Source organism: Hemibagrus wyckioides, linkage group LG06 (assembly GCF_019097595.1).
Source record: "Hemibagrus wyckioides isolate EC202008001 linkage group LG06, SWU_Hwy_1.0, whole genome shotgun sequence".
Classification (NCBI taxonomy): Eukaryota; Metazoa; Chordata; class Actinopteri; order Siluriformes; family Bagridae; genus Hemibagrus; species Hemibagrus wyckioides.
The window spans coordinates 17,039,043-17,057,072 of record NC_080715.1 but is presented as its reverse complement, the minus strand read 5'-3'; the positions used below and the strand labels follow the sequence as shown (position 1 = coordinate 17,057,072).

The 18,030-nt window shown below is 40.0% G+C and overlaps 2 protein-coding genes across 4 annotated transcripts in view; both read left to right on the top strand.

Annotated features, from left to right (window-relative positions):
• Positions 1–13,348, top strand: part of ubr3 (ubiquitin protein ligase E3 component n-recognin 3) — a 50,593-nt gene extending 37,245 nt beyond the window's left edge. For both annotated transcript variants that reach the window (XM_058392475.1, XM_058392474.1), the window contains exons 32-39: positions 4,511–4,611; positions 6,807–6,931; positions 8,226–8,330; positions 8,883–9,008; positions 9,739–9,918; positions 10,004–10,213; positions 10,573–10,712; positions 10,793–13,348. In XM_058392475.1, coding sequence (XP_058248458.1) covers positions 4,511–4,611; positions 6,807–6,931; positions 8,226–8,330; positions 8,883–9,008; positions 9,739–9,918; positions 10,004–10,213; positions 10,573–10,712; positions 10,793–10,910 — 1,105 coding nt within the window. In that variant the 3' untranslated portion in view covers positions 10,911–13,348. The remainder of the gene's footprint in view (positions 1–4,510; positions 4,612–6,806; positions 6,932–8,225; positions 8,331–8,882; positions 9,009–9,738; positions 9,919–10,003; positions 10,214–10,572; positions 10,713–10,792) is intronic.
• A 1,370-nt stretch (positions 13,349–14,718) lies between these two features.
• Positions 14,719–18,030, top strand: part of myo3b (myosin IIIB) — a 77,061-nt gene continuing 73,749 nt past the window's right edge. For both annotated transcript variants that reach the window (XM_058391146.1, XM_058391147.1), the window contains exons 1-3: positions 14,719–14,838; positions 15,031–15,067; positions 16,862–16,912. In XM_058391146.1, the coding sequence (XP_058247129.1) occupies positions 14,832–14,838; positions 15,031–15,067; positions 16,862–16,912 (95 nt within the window). In that variant the 5' untranslated portion in view covers positions 14,719–14,831. The remainder of the gene's footprint in view (positions 14,839–15,030; positions 15,068–16,861; positions 16,913–18,030) is intronic.

Sequence of the window (18,030 nt, the reverse complement as noted above, 5' to 3'; positions counted from 1 at the left end):
TTCTGTCTGTCTGTGTGTGTGTCTCTTTCTGTCTGTCTGTGTGTGTGTCTCTTTCTGTCTGTCTGTGTGTGTGTCTCTTTCTGTCTGTCTGTGTGTGTGTCTCTTTCTGTCTGTCTGTCTGTGTGTGTGTGTCTCTTTCTGTCTGTCTGTCTGTGTGTCTCTTTCTGTCTGTCTGTGTGTGTCTGTCTGTCTGTGTCTCTTTCTGTCTGTCTGTGTGTGTGTCTGTCTGTCTGTGTCTCTTTGTCTGTGTGTGTGTCTGTCTGTGTGTCTCTTTCTGTCTGTCTGTGTGTGTCTCTTTCTGTCTGTCTGTGTGTGTCTCTTTCTGTCTGTCTGTGTGTGTGTCTCTTTCTGTCTGTCTGTGTGTGTGTCTCTTTCTGTCTGTCTGTGTGTGTGTCTCTTTCTGTCTGTCTGTGTGTGTGTGTCTCTTTCTGTCTGTCTGTGTGTGTGTCTCTTTCTGTCTGTCTGTGTGTGTGTGTCTCTTTCTGTCTGTCTGTGTGTGTGTGTCTCTTTCTGTCTGTCTGTGTGTGTGTGTCTCTTTCTGTCTGTCTGTGTGTGTGTGTCTCTTTCTGTCTGTCTGTGTGTGTGTGTCTCTTTCTGTCTCTGTGTGTGTGTCTCTTTCTGTCTCTGTGTGTGTGTCTCTTTCTGTCTCTGTGTGTGTCTCTTTCTGTCTGTGTGTGTCTCTTTCTGTCTGTGTGTGTCTCTTTCTGTCTGTGTGTGTGTGTGTCTCTTTCTGTCTGTGTGTGTGTGTGTCTCTTTCTGTCTGTGTGTGTGTGTGTCTCTTTCTGTCTGTGTGTGTGTGTGTCTCTTTCTGTCTGTGTGTGTGTGTCTCTTTCTGTCTGTGTGTGTGTGTCTCTTTCTGTCTGTGTGTGTGTGTCTCTTTCTGTCTGTGTGTGTGTGTCTCTTTCTGTCTGTGTGTGTGTGTGTGTGTCTGTCCGTTTCTGTGTGTGTGTGTGTGTCTCTTTCTGTCTGTGTGTGTGTCTCTTTCTGTCTGTGTGTGTGTGTCTCTTTCTGTCTGTGTGTGTGTGTCTCTTTCTGTCTGTGTGTGTGTGTCTCTTTCTGTCTGTGTGTGTGTGTCTCTTTCTGTCTGTGTGTGTGTGTGTGTCTCTTTCTGTCTGTGTGTGTGTGTGTGTCTCTTTCTGTCTGTCTGTGTGTGTGTCTCTTTCTGTCTGTGTGTGTGTCTCTTTCTGTCTGTCTGTGTGTGTCTCTTTCTTTCTGTCTGTGTGTGTCTCTTTCTGTCTGTCTGTGTGTGTGTGTGTCTCTTTCTGTCTGTCTGTGTGTGTCTGTGTGTCTCTTTCTGTCTGTCTGTGTGTCTCTTTCTGTCTGTCTGTGTGTGTCTGTCTGTCTGTGTCTCTTTCTGTCTGTCTGTGTGTGTGTCTGTCTGTCTGTGTCTCTTTGTCTGTGTGTGTGTCTGTCTGTGTGTTTCTTTCTGTCTGTCTGTCTGTGTGTGTGTCTCTGTCTGTCTGTCTGTGTGTGTGTCTCTTTCTGTCTGTCTGTGTGTGTCTCTCTTTCTGTCTGTCTGTGTGTGTGTCTCTTTCTGTCTGTCTGTCTGTGTGTGTGTCTCTTTCTGTCTGTCTGTCTGTGTGTGTGTCTCTTTCTGTCTGTCTGTCTGTGTGTGTGTCTCTTTCTGTCTGTGTGTGTGTGTCTCTTTCTGTCTGTCTGTGTGTGTGTGTCTCTTTCTGTCTGTCTGTGTGTGTGTGTCTCTTTCTGTCTGTCTGTGTGTGTGTGTCTCTTTCTGTCTGTCTGTGTGTGTGTGTCTCTTTCTGTCTGTCTGTGTGTGTGTGTCTCTTTCTGTCTGTCTGTGTGTGTGTGTCTCTTTCTGTCTGTCTGTGTGTGTGTGTCTCTTTCTGTCTGTCTGTCTCTGTGTGCGTCTCTTTCTGTCTGTCTCTGTGTGTGTCTCTTTCTGTCTGTCTGTGTGTGTGTGTCTCTTTCTGTCTGTCTGTGTGTGTGTGTCTCTTTCTGTCTGTCTGTGTGTGTGTGTCTCTTTCTGTCTGTCTGTCTGTGTGTGTGTCTCTTTCTGTCTGTCTGTCTCTGTGTGTGTCTCTTTCTGTCTGTCTGTGTGTGTGTGTCTCTTTCTGTCTGTCTGTGTGTGTGTGTCTCTTTCTGTCTGTCTGTGTGTGTGTGTGTCTCTTTCTGTCTGTCTGTGTGTGTCTGTGTGTCTCTTTCTGTCTGTCTGTCTGTGTGTGTGTCTCTCTTTCTGTCTGTCTGTCTGTGTGTGTGTCTCTTTCTGTCTGTCTGTGTGTGTGTCTCTTTCTGTCTGTCTGTGTGTGTGTGTCTCTTTCTGTCTGTCTGTGTGTGTGTGTCTCTTTCTGTCTGTCTGTGTGTGTGTGTCTCTTTCTGTCTGTCTGTGTGTGTGTGTCTCTTTCTGTCTGTCTGTGTGTGTGTGTCTCTTTCTGTCTGTCTGTGTGTGTGTGTCTCTTTCTGTCTGTCTGTGTGTGTGTGTCTCTTTCTGTCTGTCTGTGTGTGTCTCTTTCTGTCTGTCTGTGTGTGTGTCTCTTTCTGTCTGTCTGTGTGTGTGTCTCTTTCTGTCTGTCTGTGTGTGTGTCTCTTTCTGTCTGTCTGTCTGTGTGTGTGTCTCTTTCTGTCTGTCTGTCTGTGTGTCTCTTTCTGTCTGTCTGTCTGTGTGTCTCTTTCTGTCTGTCTGTGTGTGTCTGTGTCTCTTTCTGTCTGTCTGTCTGTGTGTGTCTGTGTCTCTTTCTGTCTGTCTGTCTGTGTGTGTGTCTCTTTCTGTCTGTCTGTCTGTGTGTGTGTCTCTTTCTGTCTGTCTGTGTGTGTGTGTCTCTTTCTGTCTGTCTGTGTGTGTGTGTCTCTTTCTGTCTGTCTGTGTGTGTGTGTCTCTTTCTGTCTGTCTGTGTGTGTGTGTCTCTTTCTGTCTGTCTGTGTGTGTGTGTCTCTTTCTGTCTGTCTGTCTGTGTGTCTCTTTCTGTCTTTCTGTGTGTGTCTGTGTCTCTTTCTGTCTGTCTGTGTGTGTGTGTCTCTTTCTGTCTGTCTGTGTGTGTGTGTCTCTTTCTGTCTGTCTGTGTGTGTGTGTCTCTTTCTGTCTGTCTGTGTGTGTGTCTCTTTCTGTCTGTCTGTGTGTGTGTGTCTCTTTCTGTCTGTCTGTGTGTGTGTGTCTCTTTCTGTCTGTCTGTCTGTGTGTGTCTCTTTCTGTCTGTCTGTGTGTGTCTGTGTCTCTTTCTGTCTGTCTGTGTGTGTGTGTGTCCGTTTCTGTCTTTGTGTGTGTGTCTGTGTGTGCGTGTCCGTTTCTCTCTGTGTGTGTCTGTGTGTGCGTGTCCGTTTCTGTCTTTGTGTGTGTGTGTGTCTGTGTGTGTGTCTGTGTGTGTGTGTGTCCGTTTCTGTCTGTGTGTGTGTCTTGCCGTCTGTGTGTGTGTGTGTGTGTGTGTGTGTGTGTGTGTCCGTTTCTGTCTGTGTGTGTGTCTGTGTGTGTGTGTGTGTCCGTTTCTGTCTGTGTGTGTGTCTGTGTGTGTGTCTTGCCGTCTGTGTGTGGAGAAGTGTTGGAGAAAAATAGGGGAAGTGGTTAGACTCCTTGAGCACACTCATCATGTAACCAGAAAGAAATATCCTATTAAAATGGAGATGGCATTCTAACAACCTACAGCCTCTATACTGCTATGTGAATATTAACATTTTACAGATATAAAAGCACTTTGTGTTTCCACAAGAATAAATCACAAAAACCTTCAGCGTTTTCTAGACTTCATTTTCTGTGAACAATACCTGGTACATAATTTATCTGAAATAGTACCACTGAGGACCAGATACCACTTCATTTAATTCCTACACACTTATCCAGTAGTATGTCATGCTGATATATTTTAGCAACATCAATCCTGGATGTTTGTCCCTGGCAGTGAACACTTATTTAATGTGAATTTTCTACCGGTAAATTTGCCGGGATGTTTTATAACACTTTTATCAGTTATGTAGACTTGAACGATTGTCCTGTAATGTCCTGGACATTTTGGTGTGGTTATTAGTTTGGGATTGTGTTCATAAACCATGTGTTTGCATGTTTTATTTTTACAAGCACATCTTGCCCACCATGCCGATGAGCCATTTGACATATGAATAACTGTCTATTATGTAGGTGTTTTGAAATTTCCGAAATTAACCAACACCCCCTGGAATCTATTCATCCATCCAACTATTAAAAAAATGACTCCTTTATTGGCCAGTGCTCGCACTTTTGACAGGAACTTCCTGTTTGTGTTTATTAATGTGAAGTTATAATGTGAATGTATATTTTATGTTCTCTTGTCTCTGAAGTTATTTCTCCAAAAATGATCATAAAGAATTAGCCAATTTTTCTAATATCTATTTACTAAAAAGAAATGAGTGGTGGCTTTTGTGCGTGTGCCCCCACTAGAGGTTACGATAAAACATTGTACATGTATGCACTACAACACTGATGTAAGATATGACCATCACGTGAAATATTCAGCGTTTTGTTAATATTACGACTGTGTGCATTCATGTGTCTTCACTGACGGACGTGTTTTTGTCTTGTGTGTAGAGATGAGGATGACGGCCATCCCGAGGTTCCAATGCTGTTCAGAGATGTTCCCTCCCTGCTCATTATTTTTGTGCTCACTATGCCTCAGCCACTGCGCAAAGGTACTGTGTTTAATGCACTCGATACATGGTAACAGTAATAACGGACGTTTTTATGTGATACTTGCATAACTGTTGGTTCTGATATCAAAATGATATTGATTGATTTAATTTGCAATTAGGAATAAGTTTGCAGAGAGGTTGTAGATAAAGACTTGAAGAAAACTTTAGAACAGTGGCCAGAATAATCATAAGTCTGCCAGCACCAGATCTGTCATTAAGCCATTAACTTACTGTATACCTGTATACCTCACATGACATGTCTTGGACCAAATCTTTGGATTATCGACGATAATTCAGAAAAATTGCATGTTCCTCAGAACCTTGCAGAGTTTGCTCGATTTTGCATTAATTTCTGTGATCACAAAATAGTCCAAGAGACTGCTAATATCAGGCTCTTGGTGTTATTTCAAAAATGAACAGAGATATCCTGATTCTCAGTTTGGATTAGATGTCCTTTAAGACCTCAAACCAATAATGAAGTCTGTTCATGCTGTGTGTATTTGACCCATATCTTTTTTTTTTTTTTTTTTTTTTTTTTAACCCTGTCCTGAAAGGCCACTGTCCAACATGCAATTTGTGCTGTTTTAAGCTTGTTCAATCTCTCTCTCTCTCTCTCTCTCTCTCTCTCTGCCTCCACTGCTCCTGTATTCTAAAAGCTGAGTGGAATGGCCCAATTTGCAGCAGTCTTGTGGGAGTGGGTGGTTCAGAATGAAGGGAGTAGGTCAGGGGCACCTAAGGTCAAGGGCACAGGTTTTAAGAGCTTATCACAAACGCTGGAGTGCAGCACAGGAAAAAGACGATGATGACGAGTTTCATTTTCAGTCAAAATATTAGAGTTATTATCTTGCTGTTTACTTTAATGCCTTTATTTGTATTCAGCTGGCATTACTGTAGACATTTTGCAGATCTATGGTTTGAATATTTCTCCATTCTTCCTCTATGTGAAATGGCTCTGTGTTTTTATATGTTCAAAAAATGTGTAGAAAAGCCTGTGCTCTTTGCTCCTAAGTGCTTTCTTGCTCATTTAAGTGTGAAGTTTTATCTGTTCTAAAAGCACTCTCGGAGATATGCCTCTCCCCTCCCTCAAACCACTTCCACCCAACCCCACCTGCCACTGAGCTTCAATTACTGCTCAAATGAAAATGACCAATGCGTAAAATAGCACTAGCGTTTATGAGCGGAAATGAGTGCCCCAGCCTAGACTGCAGCAAAAGGCAATTTGATGCGTTTTTTTTTTTTTTTTTAAATCTCATGTTTGAGGTCCGGCCCCCAGGTTGTTCCTCGGGGGAACTGTACTCAGTTTGTGTGCGTATGTGTCAATCCAGCATCGATCAGAGCCTGAATAATTATCCTTACTTCACTCATCGGGAAATGGGGAATTGATTTTAACACATCACGGTGAGACATGGGTGTGAATGAAGTCTTTTAGTAAAGCTACAGAGCTGAACAAATGGGTCAAGAGATGACCACTTGTGTACAGACACGCCCGCTGGTGTGCGAGGCGCCTGTGTGGTCCACAAGTGAAGGGCACAATAATGGAGTTTCTTTGTGCTCCTGTCTGACTCTGTCACATGGGCAGTACTAATAGATGCACAATTTACCACTTTGTTTCACGAATACATTCACAGACAGCATAATTATCTTGCTGCATTCACATTCATATGATTGATCCTTGTGTTTCAGCGTCTTTACATACACAGTTAGCAATGGACAAGTCGATCGTGTCAGTTTGTGTTTTGCTGGGGTCCATTGTGCAGTGTGAAATTTTTTCAGGCTTTATTTATCTTTCTAATCTCTCTATACCCCTTTAAAGAGATGATGCCTATGATAGGATAAGATTAAAAAATACTTTTCTATGTTTGTGCATTAAACAATAAATGGGAACTGACTCTAGGTAGGAACTCTGAGTGAGGAACTGCATCAACATTAGCACACACACTCCATATTGGTCAGAGGAATTGCTTGAGTCAGTCATCTGGATTTGTCACTTTAATGGGACGTACCTAATTTGCCTATAATGGAAAAAAAAGCTCCAGTAATGTGTAATGTTTGCTGATTTGTTCCAAAGGAATAAAGGGTAATGCTTCTGTTCTGGGTTAGTCACTTTAGCTTTAATGACTTTAGCAGATCACACTTGATACCCTTACCTTAAAACATCTCACTTTTTAATGCACCATATTTGTGTCTCTTTGCAGAACACTTCACAACAGTTGTGAAGGTGCTATACACACTGCTGTATACTCAGGCCCTGGCTGCTCTGTCCATTAAACTCAGCCCCGAGGAGAGACTGGCCTGGTGCAACAGTGGGGCAGCCAAGAAGGTAATGATCTCTGTAAAACAATAATAACTCTTAAACACATTAATCTGCTGTGCTCTTAACAACATGACTAATAAATAAATATTTAGGAGTCTTCCAAAGGGTCTCACCAAAGAAACCTTGGCGTTTTTAATTGAGTGTTAAAGTGAAGTTGCTCTTGTTGACAGTTGAAATAGTGTAAGATTCTTTTGTTGTAATACTATAAGAACTACTAAAATATCTTGCTTTATCTACCTTTATCCTGGTGTGAAAATAGCCATTGATGCAGGCATGGCATTAAAAGAACAATAAACAAACAAAAAAAAGGCCAGTCAGAACTCCATTTATCAGCTAGTAGGAAAACCATAGGCAGCTCTTCGGTTATAAGTACTGGCTAAGCATAAGGGGAGCTTATGAGAATGTGTGTGTCCCTGCATACACGAATACAGCACTGGTTATTTAATACATTTCATCCATAAACAGGACTTTGTCATTCTGTCAGTCAGCTGAATATATCTCACTGAATAAACACTGTAAAAGGAAGAAAATTTCACTAAATATTTAATTAAGCAGGGATTTAACAGTGCAGTGGTAATAAGTAGTTTATTTAAAAATGTCTTTGCACATACCATATATGTACACGCTGTAGATGAAGTAGATCCTTGCAACATTTGTCTTAAGACAATTTAAGAGGTAAACGCAGAGCGTCCATCATCATTATGAGGCTTTATCATTATCTGTAAGGACTGGTTAGCTCCCCACTCTATTAAATCTCAATTGGAGAAAGTGAGACCATGGAATATAAATGATGAGACACAAATGGGAGAAGTCGCTGATTGTCCTTCAGGCTCCTTTATCCCCCCCCCCCCCTTATTATCTCTTTTCCTACACATTGTCTCCTTTCATATACTTGTAATGTGCAATGAACTTTTATAAGTTGTGGCATCATTCTGCCTGCAGTAAATGCAAAGAACACCAGGTTTGTCGTAGAGATGGTGTTAAAAAGAATGATCGAGTAAGGAAAATTGATTTAGCGTGCTATCTAATAAATCTGTCTTTTCTTCTGCTTGCTTGCTGTTTTATGAATATGTCCCATATTCAGCAAGAATTGTTACGAATTCATCAAGGCTTTTGCAAAGAGTTTTATCTGCACATATTCTATTAGAATGTGCTCAGAATGAAAGACTTTTAAAGCTTTCTGTCTATGTTCAGATTCATTGCATTATGTATTTTGTAGCTCAGATGTCTTTTCCTGTAATTTGTGTATTAAGGGGCATTGCATGTTTTGTTTAGGGTTTTTTTCTTTTTTCATATATAGAACTTGCCAAATGCAGGGAAATCATGGGACGCGCTCCTGAGTCATGTGATCACTGAGCTCACCAGTGCCAAGGGAATCTATGACAACAATCCTGATGAGACCATGGTAAGAATACTTCGATGTGAAGTTACAGTACTCTGTGATATAATAATGCATTTGACATTTGGAAGTGCAGACTTGTTTTTGCACCCTAGTAGAAGAGCAATCATCAGCAAAAGTCAAATCCATGTGTTCATTAAGGGAAAATAATGGAAGCGCTACAGTACACAATTGGAACATTTTTTTTAAAAGTAAATATTCAGGAAATCTAATAATGTTTAGCATTTTATTTCCCCAACAGAAGGCGTTTTGTCCATATTTTGCATTAATTCTATACCGCTATAACACCATCCCTGAATAACTGAATGAAACATCATTAACGGAAAGGCATTTAAGTAACATTGTGTTCATTTTTGCTGTAGGGATTATGTCAGATCAGGTGGATCTCACCTTCACCTCATTCTGCCATTCACTTTGTTCCAGTTAATAACACCATGGCCATTGTAGTCGTGCTTGAGAGTTCCTGCTCTCTTCCTAATGATTAAATATGTTTCTGATATCCTGTTCCTAATGGGATAAGTCATTGATGAGGTGCTTTACTTTTCTTTCTCTTTCTAGTTGAGTTCGACTGTATGGTCTCCTCAATCCATAGAGTTTACATTGCAGCAATTCTGTTTGCCCTTCATGCGTCTGTCCTGTCTTCTTCAACATCACCTCTACGGGGACAATCTACCCGGATGCCTGGTATTGTTACACACACATAATCCCTCTACTTTATATGCTATCTTCATGTCAGGAATACATGCTCACATTCACATGCATATATACACTACCAGTCAAAAGACACACCTTTTAATTCAATGTTTTTTGTTTAGGGATTTATTTTCTACATTCTAGAACAATACTGGAGATTTCAAAACTATGAAATAACACACATGGACTTAAGTAATCCATATGTAATGACAACAAAAAACAGTCAGTTGTTATTTTAAGACACGAAGGTCAGGTGTTCTGGAATAGTTCTTGCAAGAACAGTATTGTCAAGTGCATTTGCAAAGCCTATCAAGCACCATGATGAAACTGGCTCACATGAAGACCATCCCAGGAAAGCAAGACCAAAACTGACCTCTGCTGCAGAGGAGAAGTTCATTTAGAGTTACCAGCCTCAGAAATCACCAATTAACAGCACCTCAGATTAGAGCCGTTATGAAAGCTTTACAGAGCATCAGTAGCAGACATATCTCAATATCAACTGTTCAAACGACATTATTGTGTATTTCGGCCGCCTTCAGCATTGTTTTACAACGTAGAAAGAAATAAACATCAGGAAAGACCATGGAATTAGAAGGTGTGTCCAAACTTTTGACTGGTAGTGTATATAGTTGTATTGTTTCTTCTGGATTGGAAAGGTGCTGAACTGTGATTCCAGAGGATTGTGAATTGCCATTCTAAGACTTGACTGTCTGTTTTTCAGCTAGAAGAGGAGTTCTCATTGCTGGCAGGCGGTTTGGGTTTGCTGTCTGCGCCGTTTCAGCCCAGCACCTCCCTGAACGGTGCAGGTTGCCTGGAATGGAACGTCAACGCGTTTGAGCTCATCTCTCAGTGGAGCTTTGAGCTCATCAGCCTGGTAGACACACCCTCACAACAGGCTATGGTCAGCTTCATGCATTCACATGTCGTTTATCATCTGTGAAATCTTTGCCAGAGAAGAGATTTTAACCAGAATGCTTTTTTTGCAGTCTCTGTTGGATCAGAACCCTCACTGGTCTGGTCCTCGTCTGCTGCAGCTTCCCGAAAACTACAACACTATCTTCCAGTATTATCACAGGAAGGCCTGCACTGTGTGCAATAAGACACCCAAGGACCCAGCTCTGTGCCTCGTGTGTGGTGCATTCGTCTGTCTCAAAGGCCTGTGCTGCAAACAGCAAGGTGTCTGCGAGTGTGTGCTGGTAAGTGCTGATGCTCAGTAGGTTTGCCCATCATTCGTAATTGTTGGGAGTACCAGTATGTTTCATTTCTTCAGAGTGCAACCTTCAGTTCCATATTGCATCTCTTGCTGTGTTCAACAAGCATATAACTGTTTTGATCCAAAAACTCATTGGTTGTGAATGAGGCTGTAAAAATGAGTTTGGATACAGCAGTGAAATTGCTTTAGCAAGACTGTCTGAGTAAAGCTGAGGAAAGAGTTAAAAGTATCAGCATCTTTGTAAACCAGTGTGAACCACTTCAACTGCCTTATGTTATAATAGGTGTGGATGTTTTATAAAAATTAGAATTATATTCAAAAAATAACTTCTGTTTTCAATAGCACTCTCAGCACTGTGGAGCTGCAACGGGAATCTTCCTCCTAATAAATGCCTCTGTGATCATCATCATCCGTGGTCATCGTTTCTGTCTGTGGGGTTCTGTATATCTGGACGCTCACGGAGAGGAGGACAGAGACCTACGGTATGAACACGCACTGTCACTGTAGACAAATGAAATGTACTAGAATAAACAAAATGATGATGATGGGTTTTTTTGTGTAGTCGTGGCAAGCCTCTGTTCCTGTGTGAGGAGAGGTACCGTGTGCTGGAGCAGCAGTGGGTGTCGCACACCTTCGACCACATTAACAAGCGCTGGGGTCCCCACTACAACGGACTTTAACACGCCAACCCCAAACCCAGAGGAGCCAGATCACAGTGGGCATCAGTGCCAGCCTCTCCCTCTCCTTTTGATATATGCTATCATATGTAATATAAAAACTATGCTGTGAGTGAATTGCTGCTACAGCCTTGGTTATGTGAAGTTTAGTGTACAATCATGCCTAACGACTAACAGCGCGTGTGTTTTTTTTTTTGTTTTGTTTTTTTTTAATGATTTTTGGTGCATTTGAAAGGGGAAGAGATTTTAATCTTTGTTTTGGGGACTGGCTCACAGTGAAAGCACAATTTGGCCCACTCCTGAGTGCATTTATTTGAGTGCTGTTTGGTTACACCTTCTCAGCTACTGTTTTAGTGCATTGGAGAGTAAAACTCCACAGATGGCTGTTGTGTCTGAAGCGGATAGAAGATGTTGAAAAGTCCACAGCCTACTGTATAAGTGGATATCTTAGCCATTAAGAAAACCATCAGGCATTTGGTTTCCCTTAACCGCTAACTAAACAGAGGTACCAAACTAGCACCAGACATCAAGCATCATCGTGCAACCCCACAACAAATGCAGTGAGCAGTCATCATCCTACATGCTCATAACTCAGGCCTTTAAATGCTCGTATGGGATAAAATTTGTTATTGTTTAAGTGGAACTTGCTTGTTCCACAGAAATCATCACTGAATGCTTGAACAATAATTACTTGCCCATCGAGGCCTAGTTGCATCCATCCTCAGGAATTTTCTTTTCTGTAGTTAAAGAACTTTTAATATTTAAATAAATATTGCTATTTGATGTTGATAGTTAATTATATCATTGTACAAATGATTTTAGGCTTTGGCAGAAGGCACTGAGGTGATGGCTAACAGCTAGCATTCTGCAGTTGAGGCTACAGAGGCAGGTTTGCAGCAATCTTGCCAATCACTCAGCTTTCCTCCGCTAACTGGTTAACTCGCAGTACTACTTGCTGTAAGCTGGAGTAAACATTCGGTATTGGCAGTCATGATGTTTCACAGAGGCATCCGAAATTGCTAAATCCATCCCAAATGGTCTAGATTGATAAATTTATTGCTAAACCCCTTTTTGAACAACATTATGGTCTAGAAATGTCCAGCGTCCACGGTGCATTCACAGTTTGTATTTAGAAGGTGCTTAGAAAATGCACTTCATATGATCCTCTGTGAGTGAGGAATTATTTTTACATCATCATCCGCAACAAATGTAAATGTACTAGCATTAAGCGATCCCCTGAAGAGAAAATAAACAGTCGTTTTCATCTATGCCATAGTCCACTGTTTTCCTGGTCCATTTCGAGCTAAAAACAACATCCAAGGGTCCGATTTAAGAGCACTTGTGGTTTCATAATACTCCTAATGAAATGCCATTTTTAACAAGTTTAAAAAGCACATTTATTTCAGATTGAAAACAAGACAAAAAAATTGGATTTGTTTAAAAAAAAAAAAAAAGTTATATTCCTTCACATGATAGAGGATTCTTTTCCAGTTACTGGGATTAAAATATCAGGCCTCACAAAGTCATAGACAAGGATTTCAAAATATAGATTTTTTCTTCTTCTTCTTCTTCTTCTTCTTTTTATTTATTTATTTTTTTTGGATAGGTATTCTACTTTTATATTAACGTCCCCTTCATATGTTCTTGTTTAATACATATGAGAAATTATTTCATAATATTTATTATAAGATGTTTTTGTATGGGATATGTGAAAGAGGTTTATGAGTGACAATAAGAAGAGTGTTAGTTTCTTTACATTGTTTGGGGGGGGGGGATGTTCTGTTGGTGTGCATTTCTCACTCCTGTCAGCTTTCTCTCAGAAACTGAAATGGTCACAAGTGAGTGATTTGTCACACAAGATTCAGAATACGATCTGTTCCAGGCTTTGAAATAGGATTGGGGATTTCACTGCTGTGTATATTTTTATTTTTTTTCCCCCCTTCAAACCCCAAGTCCCCTTTCTAAGTCTGTTATATTAAGAAGGAGCCACCATTGAACACCAAACAGCATGTTTTGGTTTTCTTCTTCACCACCTTATTAGGTATTGATTCTCAATGCTGCACTTACAAAATGCTGGAGGAAAATGCCAGGCACTTCAATTCTTAGTTCCTGTCCTTCTCTTTGTCTTGAGAATCTTGCATGCTGCTGTTTTTCTTCTCTTTTTCATTTTGTCTTTTCTTCCTCAGCCCAAATATTGTATAATTGGACAGAGTTTTTTTTTTTTCTTTTCTTTTTTGCAAAGAGTAATGGGTATATATTGGAATGGAAAGCTGCGATGTTGTTCTGTGTGTGGTGTGTGTGGTGTGAGGTGAGTGACTGAGGCAGAAATACAGTACATTACTGTAGGTGCTGATTCCAACTTTCAGATTGCAAATCAGAAAGGGTGGCAGACATTTAATGCAAAATGTAACATATGTGAATAAAATATAACAATACTCTGACATGCTTGTATTATGATTTTCTTTCAAGTCGAGGTTCCCAGCTCCTTGCTGTCATTCGTTAATGGAAGGGAAAAGTTGTGTTGAAGCCTCCTCCAACCCCTTAAATTGAATAATAATAAATGTTCAAATTATATTTCAGTCTGTGTCGTTCTGAAGACTTTGGAGATTTAGGTGACCTTTGGATGATGGCATGAACACTTTAACAGTTCTGCCGCTGAAAGCAGCAGCTTAATTGATTTTGTATAACATTCAATCTTAAAAAAAACGTTCTTAACTATTCAGAAACGTAGCAGCCTTGCTAATGGTCTACTTGAAATTAGTTTTCAAATGAAAAACTAAGTAAAAAAGAAAAAATTACTACCTTTATGCTAACAGAAATGATTCACATGAGAATTTCTTTTCTTTTTTCTTTTTTTGTTAAAAATAATAGTTCATGTCATTTGAATGACTGATTTATAATTCTAGTGGCTTCCATTGTCAATATTGTCATGTTAACAGAGCTAAGTGAATATTTGGGGATAATTAAATGTACATTTTCCAGTAATCTCCTAATGTATGATTCTTGGAAATGGACTTTTCAAGCATGAGATTAAATTGATTCATGCATTAATGCAGAAATAATGAATAATGTCTTTTCATTAAGGTAAAGCGTAGTTATTGTAGTCAGGGGCTCACAATAGGCTTTATGAAAGTTATTTATATGAAGCATGCCCACAGAGGCTCCAGTGATTTATGATTAAACTGTATTTCACTGTACATACATTCACAAAATGTACAATTATCAGGATTGGCACAGTCACAGATTGACCCCTTATATGTGGAATTACGCATAGGTTATGTACATACTTTGTGTCATGTCTTTATGTTTATGATTTGGATTTGAGATTATGGTTTTAGGGTTATTAGAGTTTACTCATTTCATTTCAGTTCAGTGATCTAGTGACAGGGCCTGAACTGTAGAAGGGAAGAGTTTTGGGGTCACAACACAATAGCTGCTTATTTGGTCTTGGAGGCTGCTGCTGCTGTCTCATTAGTTTAGATAATCTGAGAAATAGCAAGTGGTGGATGGTCTCTACTCTTCCTGGCAGTGCCCCCCCCCTTCTTTTAACAAGGCTTATGTTGAATGCATAAACACTAGGCAGTGTGTCAACATTCTTTCTTAATATTCACACTGTAAATAAATCCCTGAAACCCTCAGAAAAAAGTTGTCCATAGTGTTTTGTTGCTGTGGTTTGACGCCAGTTCGCGATGACCTGCCATTATTATGTTCATTATGTATGAGTCTTGGAGTTAGGTGATTTGTAATTTCATTAATGATGTGCTCAGTGTGTGTGTGTGTGTGTGTGGAGCTGTGGGACTGGCAGTATGGTAACCGTGGTGCACTGCACAGCTTCCTCTGTCACAGCTTCTTCTCACATTCCACTCAATTATTAACCTCGATGGAAAGCTCTGAAAATCTCTTCGGCAATGTTAGGAGACGGCCATGGCAGGTGAGTCTGTTCTCCAGAAAACTACCTTTTGACTGCTAAACTTTAAAATGTGTGCTGATTCTTCTAGAACAACCTGCAGCACTAGTCTATAGGGACTCTAGTACCTGGTTCGCTGGAGATAAATAAGCTTCACATGTTTCTGGTGTATGGTACAATATATGCCTTTAAATTTACTTCTGCTTATTTCCGAAGGAAATGTAAATGGAAGAGTTGTTGCAGACAAACATGGGTAAGGAAATATCCTTTCTGTAATTACTAAAACTGTTAATGAAAATGCTACTGTTTTATTCTCCTTAACATTTTCTATTCTGAAAGAACACATGGCTATGGTCATATTTACTTTGTTGATAAACATATGAATTTTGCATTATGGGTAATTAATTTTAAGGCCTTTTATTTTTCTTTTTATTCTTCTCCAATTATTTGTTTGGCTACTGTTTTGACCTTGATTTGCCCTCAGTCTTCAGTATTTTAAGGACCAAATTTTTTTTATTTCTTCTCCTCCTGCTTCTCCCGCTCATTATCATAGCATAATTTGTGTGGAAGTTGAAAAAGATATGTTAAAAATAATATTTAAGCATGTGTTTGTGTGTACTGGTGGCTCTACTCACCAGGGAGGGTGAAGGCAATGCATGCTTTTTATTTTTTTAAAGAGATATCTGAAACCAGCCACATAATCTTTTTGAGTTGCTGTTCAAGATTAGTATACTGAATATTCACAAAGAACCTACCCTCTGCTCCATATATGAGCTCACAGATGCCCCCTGTTGGTAGTGTTGTTCTGCTTGATACCTAAGAGAAAGGTCCAAAAAATCCCCCTTTCTTCTTCTTCACCACATACATACTGGAGGACATGGGCAACTATTTACTATGGATCTACAGCTATCCTGTCCAGTGCTGCTGATGACCTTCATTTCTACAGTGATGACTTTTTCTTAATGTTATGATTGTGTTTCTAGTGCAATGCTGTGGAACTCCATGGCACTACTTGCTTAGAGTTAGTTTTAGTCAGTGGTGTGGCTTGGGATGTACACATGGAGAAGGTGGACTTCTTTGTTAACACCAAGTCAACACATTTCTGATTTTGGTTCTGACTGATGCCTATGCCTTTATTCTTCTATATCTGATTTGGTTTATATGACAAAGATTTCAGCAACTAAACAAAAGTTGTATTTCTGGCCCTCAAGGTGTCTGGACCTTGGTTTCCACTGCTGCTTTTATAAGTGGTTTAGAACTCCCTGGCAACTTCCTCCTCAAACTGATCTGCATGAATGGTTTGCACCTCATCCACTGGATCTTGTGCATTGCTTGATTCTCCAAATTCTAACTTTTATTCATGGATATCTAGACAGTGGCAAGTCCTCATCTACACTGGTGTTGACCACTGCAGCATGCCACAATACTGTGGATAGCTTCTCCCCTGGAGGCTGATAATCTCATTACAGCTTTTCTGAACTGGTCAAGGTGCCTCCATCATTCTCCAAGAACCTTTCATGGGATCTTCCCCTTCTGAGTTCTTTAAAGCCCCTCCTTATTAGTCCATGCAAGATGCTGGGAAAAAAACCTTCCTTTCTTCTAGCAGTCCATTTAGTCCTAAGGTGTTGGGGTTTCTTATGACTTTGTGTCTTATGATCTGCACCAGCACAGTGAGTGTGTTCCAGTGAAAGATGGCTGTATAATGATATTTACTGCAAATAGTACATCACAGTCTGCCAGATGTGGTTGATTCTGGCAGCAGATATTGAAGGGTATTATTTAGTTATTTTAACTGAGAGACTTTCAAGATCAAAATAAGAGGTAGTGGCACTCTACTTGTCATAATGTCTGCATTTGGGAGACAGTTATGAGTGGATTAAAGTGTGTAATTGCAGGATATGTGATGAGGCTTTGGCAGGAAAGAGTTTTGTACCCTCTATCTCCTTTGTTCTAGGTCCACAAGTGCATGACTTTGTGACTCATTTTCATACTGCATGTACAATGGAGTGACTAAATGTGAGCGTTGTGTTTTTCTTTTCATGCACAGGCTGGCTAACTCAGAGGGGAAAGAGTTATACCATCTTCACGGCCGGATATGGTGAGAGTGAAAAGCAGAAACTGATCATCTACAATGTATAAACAAATTTGTTTCATAGGTATTCATTATTTAAATGCAATTTGAATTGTATACGTTCATTGTCCAATTTATTAGGAACACCAGCAGACCTGAACTTTTATACAGTTATTTAATCAGTCAGTCATGTGGCATCAGAACAATGTAAACTCTCATGCAGATACGGCTCAAGAGCTCCAGTTAATATTCTTGTCAAACATGAGAACTTCAGGCATTTCCTCCCAACTCACCAAAAGCATTATTCATTATTGGCATGATTGTATGAATCGTGCTGCTGCCTGATTAGATAACTCAATAAATGAGTAGATGTACAGGTGTTCCTGATAATGTAGATGGTGAATGTATATTTCGTTTATGATTTCATTCAGTGTGACTAACTAGTTAGGCAGAATTCAAGCTGAGAGACGCTGAGCTGGAATTCTATTCCTCAAGTATTTTTTTAGGATTTTTCAGTATGGTGTTGTTTTGAGCTGGTCCCGCTGCACAGTTCTTGTATTCTTATTCCTTCCCTTCCCTAAAAGATGTAGGCATTTTGACTATTTTGCAGCCATGTAATTGTGCTTACTGTGGTATTTTGGATCGCTGATTGAAGATGATGTGCACCATTTTTATTAAATCACACTCTAGCAGGTTTAATCTGTCACATAGTGATGAGCATCATGAACCCTGAAACTCCCTGTATGCCAGAGACCTGGCATGTTTACATTTTTTTGAACCAGGATGTGACCCTGACTAATAAGATGATTTTTAATTTCCTGTCCATCTGTATTTATCCTCTCTGGGTACTGTAGTACTGACTGAGTAATGTAATCCAAGATATCCCTCTCTCTTTCTCTGTCTCTCAGTATCATCTTTCCCCTTGTACCGTAACCCCTTGCTGAGATGTAGTGCACCACGTGGCTTTCTATTTATAGTCATTGAGTACCTTTCAATGAATGAAAAGAAACAGCCAAGTCAGAAATTATTAGCACTCTTCCATTCACTATGGGCTTCAGCTAGGATACTTTTTATTCTAACAATAATCATTCTTATTAGATCTCTTATTAAAAAAAAGAATCTTTTCTTTTAAAGCACATGTGGCA